Source organism: Staurois parvus, unplaced genomic scaffold (assembly GCF_062004578.1).
Source record: "Staurois parvus isolate SC_StPar_1 unplaced genomic scaffold, SC_StPar_1.0 ptg003851l, whole genome shotgun sequence".
Lineage (NCBI taxonomy): Eukaryota > Metazoa > Chordata > Amphibia > Anura > Ranidae > Staurois > Staurois parvus.
The window spans coordinates 93,446-108,576 of record NW_028321646.1 but is presented as its reverse complement, the minus strand read 5'-3'; the positions used below and the strand labels follow the sequence as shown (position 1 = coordinate 108,576).

General features: G+C 50.6%; 1 protein-coding gene across 1 annotated transcript in view; it reads left to right on the top strand.

Annotated features, from left to right (window-relative positions):
* ARHGAP35 (Rho GTPase activating protein 35) overlaps positions 1-15,131 on the top strand; it is a 36,888-nt gene that overhangs the window by 16,592 nt on the left and 5,165 nt on the right. Inside the window, exon 2 of the mRNA XM_089668104.1 lies at positions 1,608-5,528. Coding sequence (XP_089524230.1) covers positions 1,854-5,528 — 3,675 coding nt within the window. The 5' untranslated portion in view covers positions 1,608-1,853. The remainder of the gene's footprint in view (positions 1-1,607; positions 5,529-15,131) is intronic.

Genomic DNA, 15,131 nt, shown 5'->3' with positions numbered 1-15,131 from the left:
GGACCCCGATATAGTCCCGGGACAGGTAGGACTGGGACCCCGATATAGTCCCGGGACAGGTAGACTGGGACCCCGATATAGTCCCGGGACAGGTAGACTGGGACCCCGATATAGTCCCGGGACAGGTAGACTGGGACCCCGATATAGTCCCGGGACAGGTAGACTGGGACCCCGATATAGTCCCGGGACAGGTAGACTGGGACCCCGATATAGTCCCGGGACAGGTAGACTGGGACCCCGATATAGTCCCGGGACAGGTAGACTGGGACCCCGATATAGTCCCGGGACAGGTAGACTGGGACCCCGATATAGTCCCGGGACAGGTAGACTGGGACCCCGATATAGTCCCGGGACAGGTAGACTGGGACCCCGATATAGTCCCGGGACAGGTAGACTGGGACCCCGATATAGTCCCGGGACAGGTAGACTGGGACCCCGATATAGTCCCGGGACAGGTAGACTGGGACCCCGATATAGTCCCGGGACAGGTAGACTGGGACCCCCGATATAGTCCCGGGACAGGTAGACTGGGACCCCGATATAGTCCCGGGACAGGTAGACTGGGACCCCGATATAGTCCCGGGACAGGTAGACTGGGACCCCGATATAGTCCCGGGACAGGTAGACTGGGACCCCGATATAGTCCCGGGACAGGTAGACTGGGACCCCGATATAGTCCCGGGACAGGTAGACTGGGACCCCGATATGGTCCCGGGACAGGTAGACTGGGACCCCGATTTGGTCCCGGGACAGGTAGACTGGGACCCCGATATAGTCCCGGGACAGGTAGACTGGGACCCCGATATAGTCCCGGGACAGGTAGACTGGGACCCCGATATAGTCCCGGGACAGGTAGACTGGGACCCCGATATAGTCCCGGGACAGGTAGACTGGGACCCCGATTTGGTCCCGGGACAGGTAGACTGGGACCCCGATTTGGTCCCGGGACAGGTAGACTGGGACCCCGATTTGGTCCCGGGACAGGTAGACTGGGACCCCGATTTAGTCCCGGGACAGGTAGACTGGGACCCCGATTTAGTCCCGGGACAAGTAGACTGAAACCCCGATATAGTCCCGGGACAAGTAGACTGAAACCCCGATATAGTCCCGGGACAAGTAGACTGAAACCCCGATTTAGTCCCGGGACAAGTAGACTGAAACCCCGATTTAGTCCCGGGACAAGTAGACTGGAACCCCGATTTAGTCCCGGGACAAGTAGACTGGAACCCCGATTTAGTCCCGGGACAAGTAGACTGGAACCCCGATTTAGTCCCGGGACAAGTAGACTGGGACCCCGATTTAGTCCCGGGACAAGTAGACTGGGACCCCGATTTAGTCCCTACTAGTCTCGGGACTAAATCGGGGTCCCAGTCTACTAGACTGGGGCCCCGATTTAGCACCTAGAGAAGGAGTTTTTTTAAAAAAATTTCCACACCCCCTGTTGCTACCCTGAAAGAGGAAATAGATGCAGCCGCCACATCTAAGGACTGTTGGGTGGTTGGTGGGGTTCCATCTTTCTTCTCGGGTTTGGATATACTTTGTTTATTGATTTGTGACGTATTCTCTCCCACGTTGGTCCTAATGCCATCTTTTCTTTCCCTCCGTAGATTGTCCCCGAGAACCATGCCCGCGGTGTATGGCCTGCGCCCAGAGAACAGCGAATCAAGGAGCCCAAGTCCCTTCTGGTAACCTGCAGCGCCCGCCCCCCTGAGTGACGTCTGTGCATGGGGAAGATTCCGACCCTGGCTGTCAGGTCCCGGCCCGTCTTGCCCTCTCGAGGAGTCTGTGCATGGGGCGGCATTGCCAAGCCTCACCTCAGCAGCTGTTGATGTGGGCAGGATGAGTGCTGCGCCATGATGATGGCACGGAAACAAGATGTGCGCGTGCCCACCTACAGCATCAGCGTGGTGGGCCTCTCCGGCACAGAAAAGGAGAAAGGCCAGTGTGGCATCGGGAAGTCCTGCTTGTGCAACCGCTTTGTGCGCCCCAGCGCAGACGACTTCCATTTGGACCACACCTCCGTCCTGAGCACTAGTGACTTTGGGGGCCGCGTCGTGAACAATGACCACTTCCTGTACTGGGGGGAGGTCACCCGTCAGCTGGAGGACTGTGTGGACTGCAAGGTGCACGTGGTGGAACAGACAGAGTTCATAGACGATCAGACATTCCAACCTCATCGCAGCACGGCCCTGCAGCCTTACATCAAACGGGCCGCCTCCACCAAACTGGCCTCGGCCGAGAAGCTGATGTACTTCTGCACGGACCAGCTGGGCCTGGAGCAGGACTTTGAGCAGAAACAAATGCCCGAGGGCAAGCTGCAGATAGATGGCTTCCTTCTGTGCGTAGATGTGAGCCGCGGGATGAACAGGAACTTCGACGACCAGCTAAAGTTTGTCTCCAACTTGTACACCCAGCTGGCCAAGACCAAGAAGCCCATTGTGCTGGTCCTCACGAAGTGCGACGAAGGCGTGGAACGCTACATCCGCGACGCTCACGCCTTTGCACTCAATAAAAAGAACTTGCAGGTGGTGGAGACTTCCGCCCGATCAAACGTCAACGTGGACTTGGCTTACACGGCTCTCATCCAGCTCATTGACAAAAGCCGCGGCAAGTCCAAGATCATTCCGTACTTCGAGGCTTTAAAGCAGCAGAGCCAGCAGATCGCCGCGGCAAAGGACAAATACGAATGGCTTGTGGGCCGGGTGGTGAAATCTCACAACGAGACTTGGCTCAGTGTTAGTCGGCGCATGCAGAGCAGCAACGAATATCAGGATTATGTGTACCTGGAGGGCACGGATAAAGCCAAGAAACTGTTCCAGCAGCACATCCAACGGCTCCGGCAGGACCACATCGAGCGCCGTCGCAAGGTCTACTTATCTGTTCTACCACGTGCTTTAGATACCCTCGTGCCTGACCTGGACGAAATAGACCACCTTAGCTGGCCCAAAGTAGCCAGCTTGCTGGAGACAAAGCCTGCCTTCTCCCAGTGGTTTGTGGTCCTTGAGGACATCCCTTGGGACCTTACAAGCCACATAGATAACATGGAAGATGACCGTATACCTTATGATATGTTGGAGACTCCGCCTGCCGCAGAGGTGTATTACACACACCTGGAGAAACTGAGGAACGCTAGAAAGAAGGAAGAAATGAAAAAAGCCTTCAAAGAAAACTTGTGTTTATCTCCGTTTATCACGCCAGGCAAACCCTGGGAGGAGGCCCGAAGCTTCATTATGAGCGAGGAGTTCTATCAGTGGCTGGAGGAGCCGGTATACATGGACATTTATAGCAAGCACCAGAAGGAGATCATCGACAAAGCCAAGGAAGAGTTCCAGGAATTATTGCTAGAATATTCCGAGTTGTTTTACGAATTAGAGTTAGATGCCAAACCAAGCAAAGAGAAAATGGGGGTGATCCAGGACGTGCTAGGAGAAGAACAGAGGTTCAAAGCCCTGCAAAAACTGCAAGCCGAAAGAGATGCCCTCATCCTCAAACACATTCACTTTGTCTATCACCCCACCAAGGACACTTGTCCCAGCAACCCCTTTTGTGTAGACACTAAAATCGAGCAGCTCCTCAGCTACAGGTGCACTTACCCCTACGACCGCCTTTTTAAAGATCCCAACGTGGATCGAATCAATTTGGTCATCCTCGGTAAAGATGGACTGGCGAGGGAACTGGCCAACGAGATCCGTGCCCTGTGCACAAACGACGACAAATACGTGGTCGACGGGAAGATGTACGAGTTGTCTTTGCGTCCCATCGAAGGCAACGTGCGACTCCCCGTCAACTCCTTCCAGACCTCAACCTTCATGCCCCACGGATGCCTCTGCCTTTACAACTCCAAAGAGTCCCTCTCCTACGTGGTAGAAAGTATCGAGAAGAGCCGGGAGTCCAGTTTAGGAAGAAAGGACAACCACCTAGTTAACTTATATCTAACGTTAATCCTAGTCAACCGGAGAGGAGACATGAGCGGAGAGACCGCGCAGAGCCTCATTCAGCAGGGCAAAGAGATTGCCGCCAGGCTGCAGTGTGAACTCCTAGACGCAGCGTCCACCGGGTTGGGCTACGGCCGCAACATCAACGAGAAACAGATTACCAAGATCCTTCGTGATCTTCTGGAATCCAAACGGAATCAGAACCTGGTGACCACCACGCCAAGCATCAAGGATCTTGTGGATTGCGATCTGCGGATCGTAATATGTCTCATGTGCGGAGATCTCTTTACCATGGAGGATGTGCTGAACGCCCTCAAGCCTCACACTTACCGCCCTTCGCAGTTCGGCGTCGGGCTCTCAGCGTTGCTCGACTTGCACATAGGTAGTCAGAAGCGCCGCCTGGAGTTGCTCATCTTGTCCTATCACGCCTCCTTCAACATCCGCAAGACACGACTGGTACACGGCTACATGGTTTTCTATGCAGCCAAGCGCCGTGCCTCACTGGCCATGTTGCGTGCCTTTCTGTGTGAAGTGCAGGACATTGTCCCCGTCCAGCTGGTGGCTTTGACCGAGGGCTCGCTAACGGTCCTGGACAACGTAACCAGAGACCAGCTGGTGGAAGGAGAGGAGATCGCACAGGACATCGAGGGCAAATTCCTGATGTTACCCTGCGGCCCGGGGCAAGCCAAGATGGACATGTTCTACCCTTTCTTCAAGGATGTGATGGAGAAGAAGGTGATCATTGAAGCTTCACACATGTATGACAACACAGCAGAAGCATGTAGCACTACAGAAGAGGTCTTTAGCTCACCTCGTGCAGGGTCTCCTCTCTGCAATTCCCACTTGCCTGATTCTGAGGATGACTTGGACCCGTCTCCTCAGCACATTCTACCTAGGGAGGACCTGAGCATTGCTGCACCTACTAGAGACCATTCTAAACTGGCCAGAGAACTGGAGGACAGCGAGAGCCTTCCCTTTGTCTCTGTCGTGAGCACCTTAGAGAGTAGACTCAACAACAAGGTACCTCCACCCCTCAAACCAAAGCCCCCCATCCCGTTCGATATCGCCAAGCCAGACCTGTCCTACCTAGATCCGGGCTCCCGCGACGGTCACAGGAGGTCCTTAACATCCATCACCTGGCCCCCGTCAGAAGCCTTCGATCCTTCGGATTATGCCGAGCCCATGGATTCTGTGGTGAAGCCAAGGAACCAGGAGGAAAACATCTATTCTGTGCCTCACGACAGCACGCAAGGTAAAATCATCACCATCCGTAACACCAACAAGCCGCAGTCCAACGGCAGCGGCAACGGTTCTGACAGTGACATGGACACAAACTCTTTGGAGAGAGCGCGGAAAGCATCCATAGTGACCAAACCAGTCCTCTACCGGACCAAGTGTGCCAAACTCGGCAAGTTCTCCAGCTATCGCAGCAGCCTGAGCGTGGGCAGCGATGATGAGCTCGGGCCAATCAGGAGGAAGGAGGACGAGACTGGAACCCAAGGGCCAAAGGACAACACTACTAATTCCTATGAGGCTGATGGCGAGGATCCACGGAAGAGGAACATCCTGCGCAGCCTTCGGAGGACCACTAAGGTAGGACTTTTGACCGCTAAGGTAGGACTTTTTTTTTTACTAATATACAGTATATATTTTTGGTGTGAGAGATTTAATTTTATGCTTTGGGGTGACGCCTAAAACTGTTGTAGCTTCACCTCGGTGGTGATCCTCAGACTTGTGTGGGAGCTCCAACTGTCACAAAGTGTACTTCAGGTCTTTTACGTCGTCGTTATTCACAGTTGATGATGAGGTTGTAAAGGCTGAAGGTAAAGCTCCCCTTCCCCCCGCACCTAATACTTACCTGAGACCCCTCTCTCTCAGTCCAGCACTGTGTACAGGAGCCTCAGCTGTCCCGGTTCTGTCTTCTCATTGGCTGCCATGGCAGCAGGAGCCATTGGCTCCCACTGCTATCAATCACAGTGCATGGGGCGGGCCGAACCACGGCTCTATGTGCCTTATGGACTCGGGAGCGAGCACGCACCAGTGGCCCCATAGCAAGCGGCTTGCTATTGGGGGGGAACTGGTCAAGGGGGAGGAGCCAGGAGCGCCAGCGGGGGACCTGGGAAGAGGTTTCGGGCTGCTCTGTGCAAAACCATTACACAGCAGGTAAGTAAAAAAAAATTGAACCCTTAATATCACTTTAACCTGTTGCCTACCTGCCGCAGTGTATATACTGCGTCAGGGCGGCACCGCTGTGCTAGAGCACGTAATAAAACGGCGTGTAGCAAAACAGGTAGGGGGCGCGCCCGCCCGCCATATCTGCGCCGCCGATCGCGGCAGCGGGTGTCCATCCAGGCGGGTCACTGACAGAGAGCACTGCTGCACCTCAGCTCCCTGTCAGCTCCTAACACACTGTCAGGGGGAGCAGAGATTAGCTTTCCGGGACAGTGTGTTCCTGTGAAGTACACCCCTCCCCCCCCAACTAGTAAAACACTCCCCTCACACAGTTAACCCTTTCATTGAATAAAAAAAAGTTAACCCCTCCCTCCCCAGTGCCATTAGTACAGTGTCAGTGTTTTTTTTTTCACTGATCATTGTATTGGTGTCACTGGGGATGTCAGTGACCCCAAGTCAGTCCCCCCCCCCCCCCCGTGTCAAAATGTCCACCCCAGTCCCGCCGTAAGTCGCTAATCACGGTCATAAATCGCTGATCACCGCCATAAGTCGCTGATTGCCGCAATTATTATTATTAAAAAAAAACAAAAACCCGGTATTTGTAAACGCTGTAACTTTCACATAAACCAATTCATTTACACGTATCGGGATTTTTTTTTAGCGAAGACACGGAGCAGAATACATTTCGGCTGAAATTTATGACAAAATTTGATTTTTAAATTTTTTTACTGGACATGTTTTATAGCAAAAAGTCCAAAATATTGTTTTTTTTTCTCAAAATTGTCAGCCTTTTTTTTTTTATAGCGCAAAAAATAAAAAACGCACAGGCGATCAAATACCACCGAAAGAAAGCTCAATTTGTGGGAAAAAAAAGGATGTAAATTTAATTTTGGTGCAGTGTTGCATGATCGCGCAATTGTCAAAGTAACGCAGTGACGTAACACAAACCTCTTCTGTAACCGCTTCCTGACTGCCCTACAGCAGAAATACTTCTACAGGGCGGCATGGGTACACAAAATCATATATATATACATGTGATTCGCGCTCCCGTGGTTTTCACGCCCCTCCCAGATAGCGTCAGATTGCCCGTCAGTACACCAGTCATCACATTTAACCCCTTGATTGCCAGGAGCACGCTCATGTACAATAAACCTCCATTGCTAGTATAGTGTCTGAACGGTTCAATATCTTTGATCAGATCAGCACTATACCAGCGTTCACCTTAGTATAGCGTCCCCAAAAACGCAGCGTTAGCGGGATCAGCCCCGGCACCTGCCAACACCTGCGTTTAGCCCCTACGCTTACCCCCCCCCCTTCTCCCCCAGCAAGTGCAGTGTCAGTAGGTCACTGTCACATTGCACACAAAACCGCAGTGTTGGCAGAATGAGGACTGATCTCTGCTAGCACTTGCAGGTAAATTTTGATGACTCTCATATGCAGCAGAGTGCCAGTACTAGTGCCACGCTACCTTTTGGTGAACTGGCAAGCACCAGCGGTCTAATACATCCTGGTCTTTCACATACCTCCTTGATTTTTGGAGCTGTTTTTCACGGAATATCTGTATGCGTTGATTGTGGATCAAAGCAGTTTATATGCTCAACAATTTATCGCCGCCAACCCAAATTCAAACCTTGCCAGACCATTCGCATAGAAACTCATTACGGTTTCCGAATTTACATTTTTTGGGGCCTAACCCTCAACATGGGCATTACTAAAAGAAATGAATTGGGGTTGTATTGGTCCGCAGACCCCATTCATCATATGCCGTGTTCTCTGCTGCCATGGCCAGGCATAGATATGAGAGGATAATGTGTTTTATGCATTTCAATGACAATACACTCTGTCATCCTTGGGGTGACCCTGAACTTCAGTGACAATACACTCTGTCATCCTTGGGGTGACCCTGAAGTTCAGTGACAATACACTCTGTCATCCTTGGGGTGACCCTGAACTTCAGTGACAATACACTCTGTCATCCTCGGGGTGACCCTGAACTTCAGTGACAATACACTCTGTCATCCTCGGGGTGACCCTGAATTTGACGGCTCCACAAAATTCAGCCCCTCGCAAATCACCTTAACCTAAAATTTGCAGATGTCTATATGTCTATACTCCCCAGCAAAACATCTGCGTTGATGAGTCCCTCATTCATTTTTCTGGCCGCCTTGCATTCACACAATTTCTCCCCAGCAAGCGTGCCAGATATGGGGTCAAGATGTAGAAGACCTGTGAGAGGGCAACAGGCTATACTTATAAGTTTCAGATTTATGAGGGAAAAGATAGTCACGTGGAGCCCCCTGGATGCCCATACTACATGGGGAGCAGTGACATGATAGTCAGGTGGAGCCCCCCGGATGCCCAGACTACATGGGGAGCAGTGACATGATAGTCACGTGGAGCCCCCTGGATGCCCATACTACATGGGGAGCAGTGACATGATAGTCAGGTGGAGGCCCCTGGATGCCCAGACTACATGGGGAGCAGTGACATGATAGTCAGGTGGAGCCCCCTGGATGCCCAGACTACATGGGGAGCAGTGACATGATAGTCACGTGGAGCCCCCTGGATGCCCAGACTACATGGGGAGCAGTGACATGATAGTCACGTGGAGCCCCCTGGATGCCCAGACTACATGGGGAGCAGTGACATGATAGTCAGGTGGTGCCCCTCGGATGCCCAGACTACATGGGGAGCAGTGACATGATAGTCAGGTGGTGCCCCTCGGATGCCCAGACTACATGGGGAGCAGTGACATGATAGTCAGGTGGAGCCCCCCGTATGCCCAGACTACATGGGGAGCAGTGACATGATAGTCAGGTGGAGCCCCCTGGATGCCCAGACTACATGGGGAGCAGTGACATGATAGTCACGTGGAGCCCCCTGGATGCCCAGACTACATGGGGAGCAGTGACATGATAGTCACGTGGAGCCCCCTGGATGCCCAGACTACATGGGGAGCAGTGACATGATAGTCAGGTGGTGCCCCTCGGATGCCCAGACTACATGGGGAGCAGTGACATGATAGTCAGGTGGTGCCCCTCGGATGCCCAGACTACATGGGGAGCAGTGACAAGATAGTCAGGTGGAGCCCCTCAGATGCCCAGACTACATGGGGAGCAGTGACATGATAGTCACATGGAGCCCCCTGGATGCCCAGACTACATGGGGAGCATTGACATGATAGTCACGTGGTGCCCCTCGGATGCCCAGACTACATGGGGAGCAGTGACATGATAGTCACGTGGAGCCCCCTGGATGCCCAGACTACATGGGGAGCAGTGACATGATAGTCACGTGGAGCCCCCTGGATGCCCAGACTACATGGGGAGCAGTGACATGATAGTCACGTGGAGCCCCCTGGATGCCCAGACTACATGGGGAGCAGTGACATGATAGTCACGTGGAGCCCCCTGGATGCCCAGACTACATGGGGAGCAGTGACATGATAGTCACGTGGAGCCCCCTGGATGCCCAGACTACATGGGGAGCAGTGACATGATAGTCACGTGGAGCCCCCTGGATGCCCAGACTACATGGGGAGCAGTGACATGATAGTCACGTGGAGCCCCCTGGATGCCCAGACTACATGGGGAGCAGTGACATGATAGTCACGTGGAGCCCCCTGGATGCCCAGACTACATGGGGAGCAGTGACATGATAGTCACGTGGAGCCCCCTGGATGCCCAGACTACATGGGGAGCAGTGACATGATAGTCACGTGGAGCCCCCTGGATGCCCAGACTACATGGGGAGCAGTGACATGATAGTCACGTGGAGCCCCCTGGATGCCCAGACTACATGGGGAGCAGTGACATGATAGTCACGTGGAGCCCCCTGGATGCCCAGACTACATGGGGAGCAGTGACAAGATAGTTTGGGACTTGGTGTCATCATTTCTCCATATGGGGTACCACTTATACGTGGACAAGTTTTATTCAAGCGTGCCACTATTTAGACATTTGTACAATCTTGGAATTGGCTCATGTGGCACCGCGCGACCTAATGTGTGCCCACCATTAGAAGTGGGTGGATGCAGGCGGTATATTCTAATGGTGGGCATACCACACACACTTTCTGGCAGAGATTTCTTCTCATTTTTGTCATTCAGTCCACAGGCTGCATACAAAAAAAAAAGAACATAACATATATACCCAACAAGGACCAACGATGTACTGGGACATCACTGGGCTTGAATGGTTATACCAGGATGATGCTACAGCTGCAGGCATCATCCTGGTGTCGTCTTTTTTAGCCGGTGATCGGCTTTCATGTAAAAGCAATCCTAGTGGCTAATTAGCTGCAGGATATGATAATTCCCCCCCCCCCCCCCCCCCGCCCCGCCTTCCACAGCCTTCTCGGGCAGTCTCGTGCCATCAGGGGAACCTGAGAATGCAGCCGGTGTTTCTGCCAGCTGACCATAGAGCTGATGGGAGGCCAGAATGGTGCCGATCATCTCTATAGTCTAAGAATTCGGAAGCTACGAGCATTTCATCACTTCATTTTCGCAGGATATAAACAGCGCCATTTGTAAATTGGGAAAGCATCTGATCACCGATCTTGGTGAGATGAGATAATATAAGGGCAGAGGAGAGATCCAGAGTCTGATAGACCCCAGATCTCTCAAAAAAGAATCTATGACAATGCCCATTGGAGTTATCGGGGATATTTGCATTCCCTGTGATAGCATTAAAAGTAATCAATAAAAAAAAAATAAAAAATAAAAGGTACAATGTAAAAATAATTAAAAAAATCAAAATAACTTGAAAAAAGAAAAAAGTACCCTCGCCCCCTGCGCATGCGCGCACCTGCTTTCATGAGCATTGACCCTGTGCCAGAATGTAAACAGCGGTTGCACCATGCAAGTGAGGTATCACCACGAACGTCAGATGAAGGGCAGTAATTCTAACACCCGACCCCCTCTGTAGATCTAAAATGTTGGCTTGTAAAGGCTTTTAAACATTGCCTATGGATATTAAAAACGTGTGTCGCCATTGCACGGGGCATGCGCAGTTTTAAAGCATGTCATGTTTGGTATCTATTTACTCGGCAGACCATCATTTTTTATATTTTACCAAATAATTGGCCAATATATTGTGTTTTTGTGCATTAAAAGTAAAAAATTGTATTTGAAAAATCGCTGCGCGAGTACTATGTGAGATAAAAAATTGCAGCACCCACCCTTTTATTCACTAGGGCGTCTGCTTTAAAAAAATATATAATGTTTGGGGGTTTAAATTTAATTTCCCAGCAAAAAATACTGATTTTTTTTCATGCGAACAAAAAGTGTCAGAAAAGGCGTGGCCTTCAGGTGGTTAGAAGAGTGAGTGATGTGCGGCATAAACTTCTAATGCTGGGCATAAAACGCCCCCACCCCCCAAAATGACCCCTTTTTGGAAAGTAGACACCCCAAACTATTTGCTGAGGGGCACGTTGAATCAATAGAAGAATTTTTTTTTTTTACCACAAGTTTTTGGAAAATGACACAAAAAATTTTTTTTTTTTTTTTACACAAAATTGTCACTTAAATGATTTATTGCTCACACAAGCCATGGATATATGTGGAATGACACCCCAAAATACATTCTGCTACTTCTCCCGAGTACGGGGGTACCACGTGTGAGACACGTTTTGGCAGTCTAGCCAAGTACAGGACCCCAAAATCCAATAAGCACCTTCAGGCTTTTAACCACTTGAGCACCTGAGGATTTACCCCCCTTAATGACCACGCCTTTTTTTGCGGTTTGGCGCTGCACTAATTCAAATGATAATTGCGCGGTCATGCAACGCTGCACCCAAACAAAATTTACGTCCTTTTTTTGAGCTGCTGCATTTTTGGAAACGGTCGGGGACTTTTTTTTTTTTTTTTTTTGGAGACGCAAAACATTGCATTTTTGGTTCAACAGACTTCAATGGAGACGCTGTAGGAGAGCATGTGGTGCGCTTTTGACGCATTTTAATCTGTCCGCCAAGAAGATGGGAAAATGAATGAATTAAAATAAATAAATCATTTTAACCCCTCACCCCCCCCCCCTGAGGATTTACCCCCCTTAATGACCACGCCTCTTTTAGCTACTCGGCGCTGCACTAATTCAACTGACAATTGCGCGGTCATGCAACGCTGCACCCAAACAAAATTTACGTCCTTTTTTTCACACAAATAGAGCTTTCTTTTGGTGGTATTTTATCACTTGTGCGCTTTTTATTTTTTGCGCTATAAACAAAAAAAAAACACAAAAATTTTGAAAAAAAACAATATTATCTACTTTCAGCTATAAAAAATATATCGTAAACTCAAAGTTAGTCATAAATTTAAGCCAAAATGTATTCTGCTCCATGTTTTTGGTAAAAAAAATCCTGTGCATTAGCGGGCAAACTGGCGCTATCTAGGAGGGGCGCTAACACTATCGGAAGTCACCAGCGACACTGATACAGTGATCAGTAAAAATCTGTTCACTGTAATCAATGACACTGGTGACAGGGCAGTGAAGGGGTTAACTGGGGGGGGCGATCAAGGGGTTAAATGGGATTTCTGGTGCACTAGCGGGCAAACTGGCGCTATCTGGGAGGGGCGCTAACACTATCGGAAGTCGCCAGTGACACTGATACAGTGATCAGTAAAAATCGGTTCACTGATCAATGACACTGGTGACAGGGCAGTGAAGGGGTCAACTCAGGGGGGGGGGGGAGGGGGGCGATCAGGGGGTTAGACGGGATTATTGGTGTATTAGCGGGCAATCTGGCGCTATCTGGGAGGGGCGCTAACACTATCGGAAGTCCCCGGCGACACTGATACAGTGATCAGTAAAAATCGCTTCACTGATCAGTGACACTGGTGACAGGGCAGTGAAGGGGTTAACTGGGGGGGGGAGGGGGGGGGGGCGATCAGGGGGTTAAATGTGTCCTCTAGAGTGTTCTAACTGTGGGTATGTGCTGTTTTACTCACTGTTTGTATGTCTTCTTCTCTGTCTGGAACGGAATGTGTCCAGGCAGAGAAGAATGACATCATATCCTGTCCTGTGTAAATGTCAACACAGGACAGGGACCGATCATCTGATTTCAGCCAGACATCACTGGCTGAAATCTAATGATTGATTCCTCCTGGATCGAATCGTGTCACCCACGGGTCGGCGGGAGCGCGCGCGCCCGCCCCCTACCCGCGAAAGTGTCGGGAGCGCGGAGCCCGTTTTAAAACGTGCTTTTGCGCTCCACTGCCGCCCTGCACACGTATATACACAGTGGCAGGGCGGCAAGTGGTTAAAGGGCTTTATTTCTTCATTACACTTCCTGACTACCTATCACAGTTTCCGAGACCCTGACATGCCAGGATAGCACCAACCCCCCCAAATGACCCCTTTTTAGAAAGTAGACACCCCAAGGAATTTGATAAGAGGCATGGTAAGTATTTTGCAGATCTCGTTTGTTGCCACAAGTTTTTGGCAAATGAAAAAAAACCCAAAAAAGATATTTTTTCTATTCTTTTTTTATATTTCAAAACCTTGTGAGAAAAAATGAAATCTGCAAAACACTCACCATGTCTCTTTTTAAATTCCTTGGGGTGTCTACTTTCCAGAAAGGGGTCATTTTGGGGGGGTTTGGTGCTATCCTGGCATGTCAGGGCCTTCAAAACTGTGATAGGTATTGAGGAAGTGAAATGAGGAAGTTACGCACCTTCAGGCTTTCAAAGTGCTCATTGGATTTCAGGCTCCTGTATGTGGCTAGGCTCCCAAAAAGTCTCACACGTGGTACCCCCATACTCAGGAGAAGTAGCAGAATGTATTTTGGGTGTAATTCCACATATACCCATGGCTTGTGCCAGAAATATATAATTTAAATGACAACTTTGTGTAAAAAAAAAAAACTGTGTTTGTCATTTTCCAGAAACTTGTGGAAAGAAAATAAATCTTCCATGGACTCAATATGCCTTTCAGCAGATAGCTTAGGGTGTCTACTTTCCGAAAAAAGATCATTTGAGGGTGTTTGTACTGTCCTGGTATTTGGGGGTGTTTGTACTGTCCTGGTATTTGGGGGTGTTTGTACTGTCCTGGTATTTGGGGGTGTTTATACTGTCCTGGTATTTTAGCCCCCCAGAAATGTGATGGGCAGTCAGAAAGTAAAAGTAAATTCCATGATCTCTCCCATAGTTTGTAGACGCTATAACTTTCACACAAAGCAATCAATATACACTTATTGGGATTTTTTTAACCAAAAACATGGAGCAGAATACATTTTGGCCTAAATTTATGATGAAATTTTTGGTTTTTTTGGATATTTTTTATGACCGAAATGAGAAAATATTTTTTTTTTCAAAACTTTTTCTGGTTATAGCGCCAAAAATAAAACGCGCACAAGTGATCAAATACCACCAAAATAAAGCTCTATTTGTGAGAAAAAAAATGATAATTTCATATGGGTACAGTGTTGCATGACCGCGTAATTGTCAATCAAAGTGCGACAGCGCTGAAAGCTGGAAATTGGCCTGGGCAGGAAGGGGGTAGAAGTGCCCGGTGGGCAGGAAGGGGGTAGCAGTGCCCGGTAGGCAGGAAGGGGGTAGAAGTGCCCGGTGGGCAGGAAGGGGGTAGAAGTGCCCGGCGGGCAGGAAGGGGGTAGAAGTGTCCGGCAGGCAGGAAGGGGGTAGAAGTGTCCGGTGGGCAGGAAGGGGGTAGAAGTGTCCGGTGGGCAGGAAGGGGGTAGAAGTGTCCGGTGGGCAGGAAGGGGGTAGAAGTGCCCGGTGGGCAGGAAGGGGGTAGAAGTGCCCGGTGGGCAGGAAGGGGGTAGAAGTGCCCGGTAGGCAGGAAAGGGGTAGAAGTGTCCGGCGGGCGAGGGGCAGGAAGGGGGTAGAAGTGTCCGGCGGGCGAGGGGCAGGAAGGGGGTAGAAGTGCCCGGTGGGCAGGAAGGGGGTAGAAGTGCCCGGTGGGCAGGAAGGGGGTAGAAGTGCCCGGTGGGCAGGAAGGGGGTAGAAGTGCCCGGTGGGCAGGAAGGGGGTAGAAGTGCCCGGTGGGCAGGAAGGGGGTGACAGTGCCCGGT